Source organism: Carassius auratus, chromosome 7, assembly GCF_003368295.1.
Source record: "Carassius auratus strain Wakin chromosome 7, ASM336829v1, whole genome shotgun sequence".
Taxonomy (NCBI): Eukaryota; Metazoa; Chordata; class Actinopteri; order Cypriniformes; family Cyprinidae; genus Carassius; species Carassius auratus.
Genome location: NC_039249.1, coordinates 28023017 through 28039152, shown reverse-complemented (window position 1 = coordinate 28039152; position 16136 = coordinate 28023017). Strand labels below are relative to the sequence as shown.

The 16136-nt window shown below is 33.6% G+C and overlaps 1 protein-coding gene across 1 annotated transcript in view; it reads left to right on the top strand.

Moving 5' to 3' along the window:
- Nucleotides 1–9720: 9720 nt before the first annotated feature.
- The window catches only part of smchd1 (structural maintenance of chromosomes flexible hinge domain containing 1), a 39982-nt gene continuing 33566 nt past the window's right edge, over nucleotides 9721–16136 (top strand). Inside the window, exons 1-8 of the mRNA XM_026268304.1 lie at nucleotides 9721–10125; nucleotides 11114–11189; nucleotides 11974–12132; nucleotides 12206–12288; nucleotides 13136–13266; nucleotides 13769–13883; nucleotides 14553–14672; nucleotides 15037–15203. Of these exons, the coding sequence (XP_026124089.1) occupies nucleotides 9955–10125; nucleotides 11114–11189; nucleotides 11974–12132; nucleotides 12206–12288; nucleotides 13136–13266; nucleotides 13769–13883; nucleotides 14553–14672; nucleotides 15037–15203 (1022 nt within the window). The 5' untranslated portion in view covers nucleotides 9721–9954. The remainder of the gene's footprint in view (nucleotides 10126–11113; nucleotides 11190–11973; nucleotides 12133–12205; nucleotides 12289–13135; nucleotides 13267–13768; nucleotides 13884–14552; nucleotides 14673–15036; nucleotides 15204–16136) is intronic.

The following is a 16136-nucleotide window of genomic DNA, read 5'->3' as shown; positions in this document are numbered from 1 at the left end:
TAATTCCCCAACAGCCAATCAGAGTCAATTTACTATTCCTTTTCAAAACATCACGGCCATTCCTGTCCTGAACATTTTATTACACATAACTTAATACATTCTTTGCTGTTTGTTTGTTTGTTTGTTTATTTAAAAAATATATTTATCCATAAATTCTCAAAAATTCACTCTGCATTAGCCTACTGTCACACCAGTTCTTTTGTACCCTCATGCTGGGTATGTGTGACAGTTCAAACTGTAGGAGGCTAATTGGCTAATGGCATTTAACACACTGTTCAGAATGAGCTAATTAATTCACTGTGGGATACTTCAACACAAAAATAGCAGTTGCATACTGGGAGTAACACCTATCTGTCTGACATACACTCTATCACCAATCAGCAAAGAGGGACATGGTATAACGGTTAACCTTTTGGACACGTTTTTTTATAAATATTTACAAAATTGGCCAGAATCTGAAACTGAGTTCGCACTTGACCATTTCTGTCAATCAGTGCATCTAAAATCTACTGAGTAGGAACTACATTTTACTTTTTCATTACATTTACATTAATTGACTTAGCAGACGCTTTTATCCAAAGTAATTTACCATTGAGAACTGAAGATTCATAAAAGAGGCAAATAAACAGAGAAAGTGCTCATGATATAAAGTTTCAGACAGTGTTCAGAGCACTTGACAGGGAGGGATTATATTTGGATGCAGTCAAATGTCAACTAAAGAGAAGTTTTCAGCTGTTGCTTGGAAAATTGTTAGTGATTCAGCATTCCTTGTGTGGCTGGGAAGATTGCACCAGCCAGGAACAGAGAAAGAAAATGTTCTGGAAAGTGATTTTGTGACTCTCTGTTGATGGTACCATGAGGCGTCTGGGATTCGGGTTTGATCCAATCTTGTGTTGGAAGCGCTACACAAATTCAATGGTAATCTTGCATTCTATTTTATTCAAACATTCAGGGAAAGTGATTTTAAATAAAGACTGAATAAGCATAATAGTGGTGATGTTGAAGTTTATGTAGTTTGTTTATAGATTTAAATTTTAACGGATTGTATTTATGCTTCAAAATTGTGTTTATTTGTGAAGACTATCATGATGAATAAAAGGTTTAAGGATCGTAAACTTTTGTTGGTCACATAGTTTATCCAAGATCCACAGGCGAAGACATTTTAGTGTAAAATCTCTCATTCTCATAGGTATCATTAGTGTCATCCAGTCATCTGTGTTGATGTCTTTCCTGCTATAGTCTTGTAGGAAGAACTGGAAGATATTCATTATTTACTCATGGTTTGACACTTCCGCTTTTACAGGATCCTTGAGGTGTTAGAGGCGATGGTCTGCGTGAGGTGCTGTATGAGGAAGAGCAATAAACAGAGACATGTACTCTGACTTTAAAGATCCCTGTCCTTTTTTATTCATGCACAGAGAAGCAATTTGATGAAGCTGCAGTCAGAGGAAACTTCTTTGGATTAGATTGAGTTGTGAAAAACAAGTGCACTTAATTGTATTGCATGTGCACTTGTAGATATACTTCAAATCTTCTTAATAAATATACTTTTAATAAAATTAACTTGCAGATAATATAATATAACGAGGAATAAGTGCATTTAAAGAAACACTTATGATGGTTTTGTAACATTTTTTTCATGAAACCGTGCCAAATAAAACATTTAGTTTTACTTCTCTATGCTTACGAGGTTTAGAGAATGAATGGATGGGTAGCCTTTAAAGTATTTTAAATCAGTATTTTGATAATACAATAATACATTAATTTGATTACATTCTAAAATATTTACATTTAATATATTTTACTGTTGCATCATCATTAGAACTTACATTATATGTATGTATGTTTATCATAAATGCTTAAAGCTTGTTCAGCAGTATTTAAATCCTTTAAGTCTTTACGTGGTTCAGCTAATAGAATTTCATATAGTTTTAAACTGAAATACATCTTCATTTAAATGCACTTAACTTAATTGGGTAATAAATGCTTAAACATTATATTAAATTCACACTTTTTATATTCTTTAAATGCAAAATTATTCTGGTAATAAATACATTTTTTGAAAGCATCCATTAAAGGTCAACACAACTCCCAATTTTCATGCTTCAAAAAGTGCAAAGGACATTGAAAAAGTAATCCGTACGAATCAAGTGATATATATATATATATATATATATATATATATATATATATATATATATATATATATATATATATATATATATATATACACAATCACTTTGTATGATGAACTGATCTTGGATTAGTTTACTAGTTTTCAGTACAATCAGTACATCGTTCAGAAACGATGTGTGTGTATGCTGTGTATTTGAGCATGCCCTTCCTCTTTCCCTTCACCACAATATGTGAATTAAAACAACAAACATGAAACATTAAAACTGAGTGATAAGAACACATCCTAACATATATTTCTGCATGTACACAGATCTTCTGGTATCCAGATGCAGATGAAATATTTACTGCTTTCCTCACTCTGAGGCACCTGGGACTTCAGCAGGAACCACGCTATGTTTGATGTGTTTTGTTACTGAATTATTGAATTGGAGTTTGAATGTATCATCAAAGCAGATTTCTCTTCTCTGTGCATGCCTGACATTTTATTTGAAATTAAATTTTTGAGAGTATTTTTAATAGGTTTATATGGTTTTGCAACACTTTCAGCCCTTTCAAATGTTCATCTGGACTAAAAAAGATAGATATTGGTTGATTCTCTTCTATTGTTCTCTTCTATTGATATCTATCTCTTCTGTTGTTCTTTATAGTTGAGTTCTTTGCTAAATAAACTCACAATTTAGAAAATAACAGTCTGAATTGTGAGACATAAACTCATAACCGTGAAAAAAAATATATACTGTAAAAATTAATTCGCTTTATTTCGTTGTTTTTTTGTTGCAGAAACAAGCTTGTTACAGATTTCCCCCCTCACACTTTTTTAGTGTATACCTACAATTCAGATTTTTTTTTTTTAGTTTATATTTTCTTCAGTTTGTTTCAAAATTCTGAAAACAAAAAAAGTCAGAATTTTAGGATAACTTAAAATTCCAGGAAAAAACAAAAGTCAGTGTTGTGAGAAAAAAGTTTGAATTGTGAGATATAAAAGACTCGTGAGGAAATAAGTCAGAATTGTGAGACTAAAAGTAAAAACTAAAAGACCTTTTCTTGCAAACGTGAGTTTATTCAGACTTTGTTTTCTCAGAATTACAAGTTTATATGATCCCACGATTCTGAGCTGAAAAATTAAAAAATTTTTACTTCAAATTGTGTAGAAAAATATTGTTCGATAATTTGGTTTGTGCTTTTTAAAATATTTTTCATTCTTTTTTTTTGTCAAAACAAACTTTTATTTCTATATATCCTTAGTTCATAATGTATCTTGCAATTCTGAGAAGAAAGTCCAAACTATAGTGACGTAATGACGTTACATGTGACGTAAAAAGACAATTACTTTTTTCTTTTTATGATTATTGCAAGATATAAGATTGGATATATATATATATATATATATATATATATATATATATATATATATATATATATATATATATATATATATATATATAAATGTTCAATTGTTTTCATTTCACAATTCAGACTTTGTTACTCAGTATATAGAAATTATGAGTTTATATCTTGCAATTCTGAAAATAAACGTCCATAGTGAGATGATAACAACTAAGGCAAAAGTCTGAATAATGAGACATTTTTACAGAATTGCAAGACAAATTTATAATTTGTAAGATTTCATCCTGTGGTAAAAATAATAGTTCATATTTATTCTCTTCATTGAAAGTGCTTTGCTTCACAGTGACTGAGGTTTTCTGAGTGAAATGTATTCCTGACCTCCATAGGGGCCCGTCAGACAGTGTTTGGAAATGAGAGGCGTCTGACGCCCTGGATCCTGTCAGCAGAAAGAGCTCCATGGGGTTGGAGGTCACAGGAGTGACAAGTATGTCTCGCTGAGAGGCATTCTGGGACATTTGCCCTTCTGCAGAGTGAGAAAGAACTAGTGTCGCTACTGTGGGTATTACACACATCTCAGACACAACACCAATAAAGGTCTCCTTGTCATCTTTATTCCTCCCAAAACTGCACACATATAGACAAAGATGTATGTTTATGTACAAATCTGTGACATTCCAGCCATTTCTTTAAGTGTCTTGGACACACAGTTCTTTTGGATTGAGTGTCTCAGTTTTTTTCTTCATGTTATTCCAGACAGACTGATGAGGATCAGATCAGATCTCTGTGTGGAGCACTGGCTGCTGTCAGACGAAAAACTCACTGGATTATTACAATTAATGGCAAAATGAACGTTTGGAAATATAAATTGATATTTCCTACTGACACACCACAGCAAAAGATAGAAATAACTGATTTAAAACCTATTGTTGTTGGTGAAAAGTTTGGAAAATTGCAACTTTAAGAAATATATGAGAGATGTTAAGGATGTATAAGGATGTTTATACATTTAGAATGATTTCAAATAAAGACCATTACATTGTCTTGACATTTCAAGTTATCACTTTACAAATCTTTGTGATATTTGATACAGTTTTCTAAGATTTAAATGATATTATTTCATTCTCATTAGTTTTCATAATTCACCGAAATTACAATCCATACTAAAACAGAAAAATGTCTGATTGTTTTCATGAAAGAGGGCAGCAGAATACACAAAGAGCCTGTTCTCATTAACAAGGGTTATTTCAGGTGGAAATGTCACACCTTGGATCTCAGTCATGCATCAGAGGTTTTATTTTCTTCTCCTGTCAATCATGCTGACAGCATTTTTCAATGTTTTTATTTTTTTCATAAACATTTACAATTCCATGTCTATCTGTCTCAACATCAGTTGTCAGAATGTCAAGCCCTACAGAAACACAAACATTTATTAGAAATTCAAATGAACAAAGATACTCTTATTGTGTGACACAAATTTTGTATTGTAACGGAGTATTTTTTTTCTTCTAAAAGTGTAGTAAAATAAAATAAGATCTTTTTAACTAGTATGCAGTATGCATATGAATCCATTTTCAATCTGTGCAAGATCTACTAAAAAACATTCCGAATTGTCTGTATTTTGTTTCAAAAAGTTAGAAGCACATATGGTTTCAGACCATGAATGCAGTTGTTAAAGGTGGTGAGGTAGAAGGAAATTTAAGCCATGCTGCTGAATAATCAGACCCATGGAAAACACGTAAATTAAAAAGATAAGTGGACTGTGAACTGAGCCTTGCAGAACACCTCAAAAGGAAACCGTTTATGATGTCTGTTTTTTATTACAAACAAACATGCTGCCTATCCCTAAGATAGAATTTGCCAAAATATGCGGTACAACAAAATATGTGGACTATATATCCCTGAGCACTTAACCTTCCGGTGAACTCCACTTTCATTTTCCAGAGACAAACTTTTTTCTGGAATCTTTATTTTATCTGATTTGTCTGACCATTTTTATGTATGCAATGAAAAATACCAACTGTTTGCCACACGGAATTAATAAAGGACCCTATTATAACGATCTAAGCGCAGGTGCACTCGTGTCCGAATCCACTTTTGCTAGTTTAACGACGGAAAAACGGTCTGCGCACTCAGCGCGGTTTAATCGGTAGTCCATATTCTCTTAATGAGCAATGGGTGATTTTTGGGCGTAAAGTGCAATAAACCACTCAGAGTCTCATATCCCATCCCCTTTAAAAGTCAGTTGTCTCGCGCTATGGCGGGTTCTCTATTTACATGGCAGAATGTAATTTTTAATTTGTAAAAATGTTTGTGTGCTGCTGCATTTCCATGTGTGTGTAATAACCAAAGTGTACACGCGTTGTGCACCCGCCTATAGGCACATATTCTACTAACGCGCTATTTAAATAGCAAAGAAAAAATATTGTGCCAGACTTTAGACAAGGTTTGAATTTGAGTTTGAGGTTTGGTGCAGTTTATTTTCAGTTCTTCAAATAGCAATGCACCAACAATGCGCCTGTCTGAACATAACTTTTTTAGATCAGCATGCCCATGGCCGCGCAAATGCATTTGCTTTTTAAACAACATAGCGCAGGACGGGAAAAAGAACTGCGTCGGGCTGAAACTAGCAAAAAAACTTGCGCCGCATTACGCCGGGTGTATGATAAACCCCGAAAGGCCGATTCATGTGACAATTGTCAAAATCATGTCAAAAAAATAAAAAAGTTTTTAAAAGTTGTTTGTATTAACAGTGCATAATGATAATACAAAATATTATAATATAAAATTAAATAAAAATTATAAAAATAAAATAAAAATCTTAATTGATCCCATTAAAATTATTTAACAAATTATTGTGATGAAATTGTACTATGAAAGATAAAACCAGCCAGTATTGTCACCTTTCCATGATAAATATGGGCAAAGGTGTAACTTTGGTTTGAGAAGTGATTTGAATCCCATTTCCTCCATTTACATACAGTTAGGGACTATGGTGATACAAAATCCAGGAAATAATTAAGTTGTTTATAATGATAAATTCTGCCAAAAAGAATAATAGGCTACTATGTATAAGAAAAAGATGTCTTACTTTATTTATTGTTGAATACCCAAGACTTGAGAGAATAATTTTATAAAGTCAAAAACGTTCACTAAAATGTTTCCCTGTCTCACCTACGAAATATGAAAATGTGCTAGCCTGTTTCTGACATGACATAATTAAAATTAATTACCTGACCCTTTACACAGCACATACCTGCAACTCTGAGCTACTTCTCCCTGTCTCACCCTCCCTGTCTTTAAGCAGCTTCACCTCATCTATTCTCTGATATGAAAGCATGGCATAAAAAAAATAAACAAAAGTTTATCACAAAGAAACTATATTATAACAGTCAACAGAAAAATATCAGGGCCTGTTTCTGTTTCTCTCCCACCACACAAGTGAGCAGGTAAATAATATGAAACCACACCCATGTGATGATGTGACCATGTAAAAAAAAAATATTCTAAACAAATAACAACACGCAATTTGGCTCCTACAAGAAGAACATTTAATTTGATAATATACAAACTGTATTCACTATTTATCATGTACTCTTCTTCCCTTCCCTTCTTCCCAACAAATCAAAATCACCAGGCCTTTCATACAGCACATAACCTACCTGTAACGTTGTGCTGCTACTGTTTTTCCCTGTCTCACCCTCTCTGTTCTGAAGCAGCTCCACCTCATCTGTGCTCTGATATGAAAACAACTGAGTTATGATCATATTGAGTCCACATAGCCAGAAAAGAGTCTCTGGATGTACATTTTAAAAACTGGGTGTGCCACATTCATTTTCAGATCAATGTGTAAAAACAACGCTGACTGCGTATCAATAACTTTACAGACTAGACTGGGCTGATGTGTAAAACTATACTCAGGCTCACCACATAACCATAACACTATATAAAATATGGGATTTTGGGATACGAATGGGATTTTGAAAAGTGGGGGGAACATGTCCCCCCTGTCCCCATAGGAAATTACGTCTGTGAATATGGGTATCTAACTTTCCTGTATTAAGATTGTTTCTGCAAATAAAAACAAACAGTGAAGTATCATGCAGCAACCTCCAGAGAAGTTTAGCACAGAATATAATCTAAAATTACAATAATAAATGTGACATAAATACGTGTTTTTTAGGTGAGACCCTTATCAATGTGAGAGCAGCACACTCAACAGACTTTTACAGAGGAATCATATAATGAAAACTAAACTATTCCGACTGTTTCTCATCCAAAGACTATAGATGTACACTTATCCTTGAAAGGGACTTTCATCTCATCTCACGTGCGCTGCTGCTGCTTCAGTAATGTTTGACGGCCGGTTGCAGGTCAGATATCGTTGCATTACCGCCATCGACTGGGCTTTGGAGAACATGACAGGATTATTATAGCCTATAATAAAATCTTTGTATTTTCTACATTTATATATAAATAACATATATTTATAAATTAATATAGACAATAAATATATATTTTGATAATGTATTTTATCTAAAATAATTATTTATTTAGTAAATAAATAAATTTGTATTTTTATTATTATTAATTTAAGATATTTTAAATAATTATATATAATATATATATTTTTTCAGATTAAACGGTGAGCAAAATATCAAACAAAGACACTTTCCTGTCTCTTAGAAAATAAGTTGATTGAGGAATAGGTGACACAGTAAATACATGAGAAACTTGGATCATGCAGTATCAGATCATGCACTTTTTAAAATGTTATGGAAATACTTGAAACTTTTTTAGTATTCGGTTGATGTTTCATATTGTTGTGATGCTTGTTGTCTTCTGCTGGCCTTTTACGAGAAATAATTTTGAGCATATGTTCAAAATAACTAAAGTGGTTCTTTTTATGCAACAATTCTTAAAATAGTAGTTTATCTGGCCAGGGAAACTTGTTACAGCACAATGGATGCAGCAGCAGTGCACTTTAAACAAGTTTTTGGGGTTGGCTTTCCCACCACGTAAGATTTTAATTAAATGTGCATATAGCTGCATTTGACAGTCAACTAAAGGCGATAAATATGCAAATAGTTTAATGTTCTATAGTTAGATGTAGTTAGTTACATTTACATTTACATTTATTCATTTAGCAGATGCTTTTATCCAAAGCGACTTACAGATGAAGACAGTGGAAGCAATCAAAAACAACAAAAGAGCAATTATATATAAGTGCTATAACAAGTCTCAGTTAGGTTAACACAGTACATGTAGCATGGGATTTTAAATAATAAAATAAATAAAAAGAAAACAGAGAAAAAAATATATAGAGAGCAAGCTAGTTAGAGGTCTTTACACACACACACACACACACACACACACACACACACACACACACACACACACATATAATTGCATAATAAATAAAAGAAAATTAGAATACAAAAAGATTAGAAAAGTAGTTAGATTTTTTAAGAATAGAATTAGAATATTGAGTGATAAAGTTAGAGGGTCAAATAAAGATGGAAGAGATGTGTTTTAAGCTGATTCTTGAAGATGGCTAAGGACTCGGATTGAGTTGGGCAGGTCATTTCACCAGGAGGGAAAATTTAATTTAAAAGTCTGTAAAAGTGACTTTGTGCTTCTTTGGGATGGCACAGTCAAGTGGCGTCCACTTGCAGAACTCAAGCTTCTAGAGGCACATAAGTCTGAAGTAACAAATTTAGGTAAATGGGTGCAGAGCCAGTGGTAGTTTTGTAGGCAAACATCAATGCCTTGAATTAAAAAAAAATTTTTTTTAGTTACATCTCATCTCATCTAATTTAATCTTTTATTTATTAATATTATTAAAACTACTACTATTACTACACATTCTGTACAATACAATTCTTTTCTGTCATGTATATATATATGAAATAAAAAAATATTTTTTTACATTCATGCATTTAGCAGACGCTTTTATCCAAAGCAATTTACACTGCATTTAGGCTAACAATTTTCTCCTAACATATAATTTATTTAACATATAATTTCTCCTATATATATATATATATATATATATATATATATATATATATATATATATAATTGTATGTCCATTTATTTATAATAAAATAACATTTATATGTATTTATTATAATTATTATTATTAATAATAATATTTAAATATTTTTTTTACGTTTCACTCTCCATCCCAGTAGGGGGCGGAGCTAGAACTCTAAGCTTGAGTGCCAAAACCGCCATCAAACGTCACAGAAGAACTAATGATGCTGCAGAAAGACGGAATTCGGATTGATAGTCCTGGCGCGAAACCTTTAAATTTTCACACTTCGTAAAATCCACACGCTACACTTGAATAATAGATCGTTGGACAACAGACAACTACACCTGGACCTGAAGATAAACATGTCAGGGGCGAAGCGGTGAGCTCGCTATATTGTTGTGTTTTATCATGTGTCAGAGGTCGCTGGTTTGGCGGTGATGTGTGACGACACGAAGATGAGCGATAGCGGAGCAGAGAGAAACCGGGGCATAACACCTCGGAGGACGGTATGTGTGTATGACTGCAGACCGGGGAGCAACGCCGCGCCGCCGCGGACCATCGACATCTCGGAGGCGGACTACAGCGGCTTCCTGCAGGCTCTGAGACAGGTAACAACGCCCGTTTACCAGAGTAAAATAACGGGTTCTGAGACCGGTAACACAGCCCGTATACCAGAGTTTACCAGAGTAAAATAACGGGCTCTGAGACAGGTGCATGGGATGCGAGCTCCTCACCTTCCACTGACTACTCATCTTTTAAAGATCAAAATAAGCCCCGTTAGATTTGCTTGGATCCAGTGAGAAGGAGGTATGAGATGTAGCGCTGTCAAAAAATTCGAATTTCGAATATTCATCGAATTTAAAATAAAAATCAACGTTCGATTTGCAAAAACGTTGCTTTCGAATTTAAGATGTGCATCATGCAGCCTTGTCACTGGCTCAAGATGTGTTGAGATGTGGGCGTGGTTGCTTTTTAATGTTTTTATTTTATTTTATATATATCTTATCCAGATGAAGCAACTCTATGCGGCGCTGCTGTCTTTCACTCAAAATATTGAGGGAATTAATGCAGAGATGTTGTTGTTGTTTACGTCAAAACTGAATTCAAGCCGTTCACACAGAACGCATACTTATTGCATTTCCCAAAGGGACATCTATCGCGAAAGCGTGTAAAATTAATGTAAGTTCAACTTTGGAAAAAAAATAAAAAACACGTCTCAAGACTTTAAGGCGGTTTTTCCCCATCCCACTGCATCTCATGCTTTAAAATGAAAAACTACTCTGTAATAGTCCTTTATATTAAGCTATACATACATACAAACATACATGCATGATGCTGTTTTGTTTCTGATAGTTTAAGCAAATTAATGATATATGGTTTATAAACATTAAACATTATGCGCTGTTTTCAAAAGTAATCTGTTATTTTATTGCCTTGAAGGAACTGCATTAGTAATATTTTCCTCCTGTAGCCTCGGGAGAGAAGCCAGAAACTCATTATACCTTTTAAATTAGAATATTGATCATATTTAGAAACAAAATTCGAATTTAGTTTTCATGCTTTATTGACATGTCATGGGTTTATTTTTATTTTCAGGAGTTTTCACTGTCGACAAATGAGACTTTTGTTGTCAGCACTACGGACCGAGGAGAGATCGATGCAGAACTTTACAGTAAGAGCCCAACTGTCATTATTATTATTTATTTGATTGCTTTGTTAGTTTTTAAATACATTTTTATTGTGATTTAAACAGTAAATAAGTAAAATTTTTGAACTTATTTATGTGTCTATGTTCCATGCTGTACTTTGTTGTTTACAGTTTTACATTTGAAAAAATATAAAAATAGTAGTGCTCAATATATTTCCTTTTTTTCTTTTACAATAGGAGCTTAAAATGTAGTATTATATTCAATTAATCATCTATTTTCATTTAGTTTTTGTTTTAATCATTTTTTCATTTAAAATAAAATTCTAATATATTTTTTAAGTTTACAAGCATGTTCATTTTGTTATGTTTAGATACAATTTATTTTTCCAAGCAAAATTTATTTTATTTAAAAAGTAAAAAAACTTTTTCACACATTGTTCATTTTGTTGTTGACAGTTATACATATGAAAATGTTAAAAATAGTTAATGTGAATATGTTTTTTTACTATTAATATAAAAGCTCTAAATAAATAAAAAAAAAATTTAAATTTTAAATTTACGTTACTTAGTTTTTCAGTCTATTTTTTAATATTTCATATATTTATATTTCAAAACTGAAAATAAAATATTTTATCTTTTTTTTATTTTATATATATATTTAATGGTTTTAAAACTGAAACTTAAATTCAATTTGAAGTTATAAGCCGTAAAAATAACTGTAACTTTAAATCAGTCTTCAGTGGTGTCACTCTTCCTGAAGGGTTTAATGGATGCACTGATGTGGTCTGTGTGTGTTGTGATGCTGCAGAGGAGCTGGTGGATGGGAAAACCTTGCACCTGTTTGAGTCTGCGGATCAGAAGCTGACTGCGGCAACTGAAGAGCGGATTGAGTTTCTGCCACACTACCATACTCTGGTGCAGTGTGGCATGTACGAGTACTACGCCAGTGAAGGACAGAAGGCGCTGCGTGAGTCTAGACGCTCACCTCTGCTGTGCCATGCTTGAACACAATGCCAGTTTCTCTTTCTGTTGTGTTGCAGCCTATGCCTTCGCTGAGCTCATCGATAACGCTCTGTCAGCCACCGCAGCAAACACAGGAATCAGGAGCATTGAAATCAGATTGGTGAGAGTTCAACCTGGTCTTTATTACAAACCCAGTGTCATTGTTTTACCTGCTAAAGGTAGACTCACATATTTATTAGAAGGTGAAGAACCACCATCAGGCCTCGAACTAAAATGACTTTGAAACATATTTTGCTGGATTTTTTGTAAATAGACAGTGGTTTTATTCAGAGGTGTGTCTAACTGATTTATTTACAAATGTGTCACCTGAATGTGTTTGAGAATTTTTGTAAATAATGATTTTTGTAAAAAATAATATTGTGAAATATTACAGTTTGAAAGAACTGTTTTCTTTGGTGAAATATGTTAAAGTGTTATTTATTTCTCTAATGCGCAGCTGTATTTTCAGCATCATTCCTCCAGTCTTCAGTGTCACACGATCTTCAGAAATGGTTCCAGTAGACTGATTATATAGTTATATATTAAGATTGGGGTGAATTACATCATATATAATTAGATTGAACAATTTTTCCTAATTTTATGTGCTAATTATATATAAAATTATAATTTCCGTTTGACATCCTTTCATTGAGCTCATGCATTCAGCGACATTGTGTTTCTCTCTCTTTTTTATTTTCTCATAAAGAAGTGTGATTTATGAGGTCTAAAATGTTATTTGTCTAGTTACCTCATGGTTTAATGCTTGTCATGCTAATGCATTTTGCATGCATTTTCCCTTTGCAATATGAAAATATCACACATTTTATAGTCATCTGAGAAAAATAACGAAAACAGGTTAATTCAGTGCATTGTTAATGGCAAGCAGTATTTTTTGTGACACTTATTGCACACTGACCAAGTATTAGTCTTCCTGAACTGGATGTGTTGTTCTGTCTCTGTGTTTGCAGATGTTTGACGAGTCTCAGGGAGGACCTGCTGTTGTGGTGATGGACAACGGCTGTGGAATGACATCCAAACAGCTGAACAACTGGGCCGTTTACCGTCTATCCAAGTTCATTCGAGAAAACGGCATGAAGAGGTGTGCTCTGCAGAAAACATGAGCTTTGTCTTTGTCTTGCCCTGGGTTATCTTATCATGACATGCAATTAGCCACTGCAAAACAACGCATGATTCTGGTCATACAGTGAAGATTATAAGTCATAAATAGTGCTGTCAAATGATTAATCGCATCCAAAATAAAAGTTTTGTTTAAATAATAAATGCATGTGTGCTGTAGACATTTATTATGTGTATATAAAAACACACGCACATGCATGTATATATGTCGGAAAAGTGTTATACTTGTATATTAAGTATTTTTATTTATAAAATAAATTAAATAAATATAAATATATTTTTAAAAACATACTGTGTGTGTGTATACACATAATAAATATACAAAGAACAAACACATATTATGGAAACAAAAACTGTTATGCATGTGATTAATCGCGATTAATCGTTTGATAGTACTTGTCAAGTACTTGAGCTTGCCTTGATAAAACCGTCAGCTGTGTTCCTCTTCTGTGTTGTTGATGTAGAGAAGAAAGCGGTTACGTGCGGCCGGATCCAGTCCCACGCAGTCTGAACAGTGACATCTCGTATTTCGGAGTCGGAGGCAAACAGGCTGTGTTTTACATCGGCCAGTCTGTCCGAGTATGTTTGCACGCAGTTTCTTCACTTTTAACACTTGTAACACATCTGTTGTATTCATTTGTGCTACTTTTAATTAAAGCAGAAGTGCTCTGTTCTAATCCAGCTTAATAAGCAGTGACCTACTTTGAAGTGCATTTCAGAGCATTGATGAACTCGATTTACTTTTACAATGTCTTTCACATTTTTGGTGCATTTTGGTGCATGCAATGTTTAAAAATGATAAGATAATAAAAAAAAATCTTAATTTGTGCTCTTGAAGAGCCTTATGGGTTTCAGGTAGACCTGAATGTATCTCGATTTAATACAAGCTGAAGATAAAGTCTTGTTTTCTTAACTTAAGTGAGTTTATGCTCAAAACAAGAGCAAACATTTGGTATGAAAAGGTGTTTTCAAAGCCCTTTGGCAGATATTTGTTCCAGATTTAAATCATAAACTCATTTAATTTTTCCGGTGTGATCTAAAGGTACAGTAATAGTTATTTTTAAAATGAATTTAATTAGTAATACAGATCTGTTGTGAGTTGCTTCTGGAACTCATTTTCTGCTCCAGGGATGTTTACATGTAGAATACACATTGACGGATTGTTTTCCACATTTTCTTTTACTTGGTCTTTAAAAACTCTGCAGAAAGCCTGTTGTGACTGTTTCTTTAATTCACCGTGTGTTTCAGATGATCAGTAAACCTGCAGGCTCTCCAGATGTTCATGAGTTTATCATGTCTAAAGAAGACTTTGAGCGCAAGGAGATGAACAAGGAAGAAATTTACTCTGGCTTCATTAGAAACAGGAAGGTGAGGGAAAGTCAAGCCACGTTTGCATGGACACTGTTGCTTCCATTGGAATGAGTTAATTCTGATCGACGAATCCGAACGACGTGTTGTTTACATGAACGCTAAATAAAGCGATCGGGTTGAAATGTGCGTGTATATGTCACAAGCTTCTGATCAAGTGTTTGGAAGAGGATTAAACCACCGCTTACAATCCGATCAAGATCTGGTGGAATCCAATCTGAAATGGATACATGTGACTCTGTTTAGCTCTGATTGTTCTTCTATTCCTGTTATGATCTGATTATTAGGCTCCATGTAAACGCAGCTATTGTTGAAGCATGCATATTATTTGTAAATGTATATGCATGTGTGTTTTCGTCTGCAGCCTGGCGATTACTCACACGTGAAGGAAAGCGAGGAGCAGTTTCTGCGCTCCATTGTGACTGAAGAAGAAGGAAAGGAGAGTTTTACTGCAGTTGTCATCACTGGAGTCCAACAGGAACACGTCTCCTTCCTAAAACACAACTACAGTCTGTGGACCAGAGAGCTGGCGTACGTCTCAAATGCACAAACATGAACTCCTCCCTTAGATCAGGCAAATTTATTATTATTATTTATTTTGTATTCTAAATTTAGCATGAGAGCTCTTTCTCAGTTTTATTAGTAGAAGTTAATTGGTTAGGAAATGGTGGTTAACCGTTTTGTCTCCCATTGTTCACAGTGATATTTAAAGGCTCGTCAACCATAGTTTTGATTTCATGAATATTTGGCAGGATCTGTAAATAGAAACTGAATTGCAGTAATCCTAATTAAAAGTTTAAAGCTACAATTCATATATTAGATTAACAGTGTAAAATTCATTTTATGCATTTAACCAAATAAATCATTTTAACCTTGTGTTACTGGATACAGACATTTAAAATATTTATTTTAATCACATTTTAATCGCTACCGAATAAAGCTAAATATATAAAGTTTAATATCTTGGTTTTCCAAGACTTCTGGAATCCTGCTTCTTCAAAAAGTTTATTTTAATAGTTTAATCCTTGTTTGCTTTACACGGCGATAATCACAGCATGACCTGTGACGTCTGATTGCAAACGAACGGCAATTCTTTTAACCCTACATCAAAGATGTAGATGAGTTTGTTTCTTCGTCAGTTTTGGACAAATGTAGCATTGCATCAGTGTCTCATCAATGGATACTGTGCAGTGAATGGGTGCCGTCAGAATGAGAGTCCAAACAGCTGATAAAAACATCACAATAATCCACTGCACTCTTATTAGATCTTAATGTTGGATTTGTTTCTTATAAACCCACATCATGTCACTTCTCAAGATGTTCACTGATGGACTGGAGTGGTGTGGATTATTGTGATGTTTTTATCAGCTGTTTGGACTATATATCAATTCTGACGGCACCCATTCACTGCAGAGCATCCTTTGGTGAACAAATGATTCAATGCTACATTTCTTTAAATGGGGT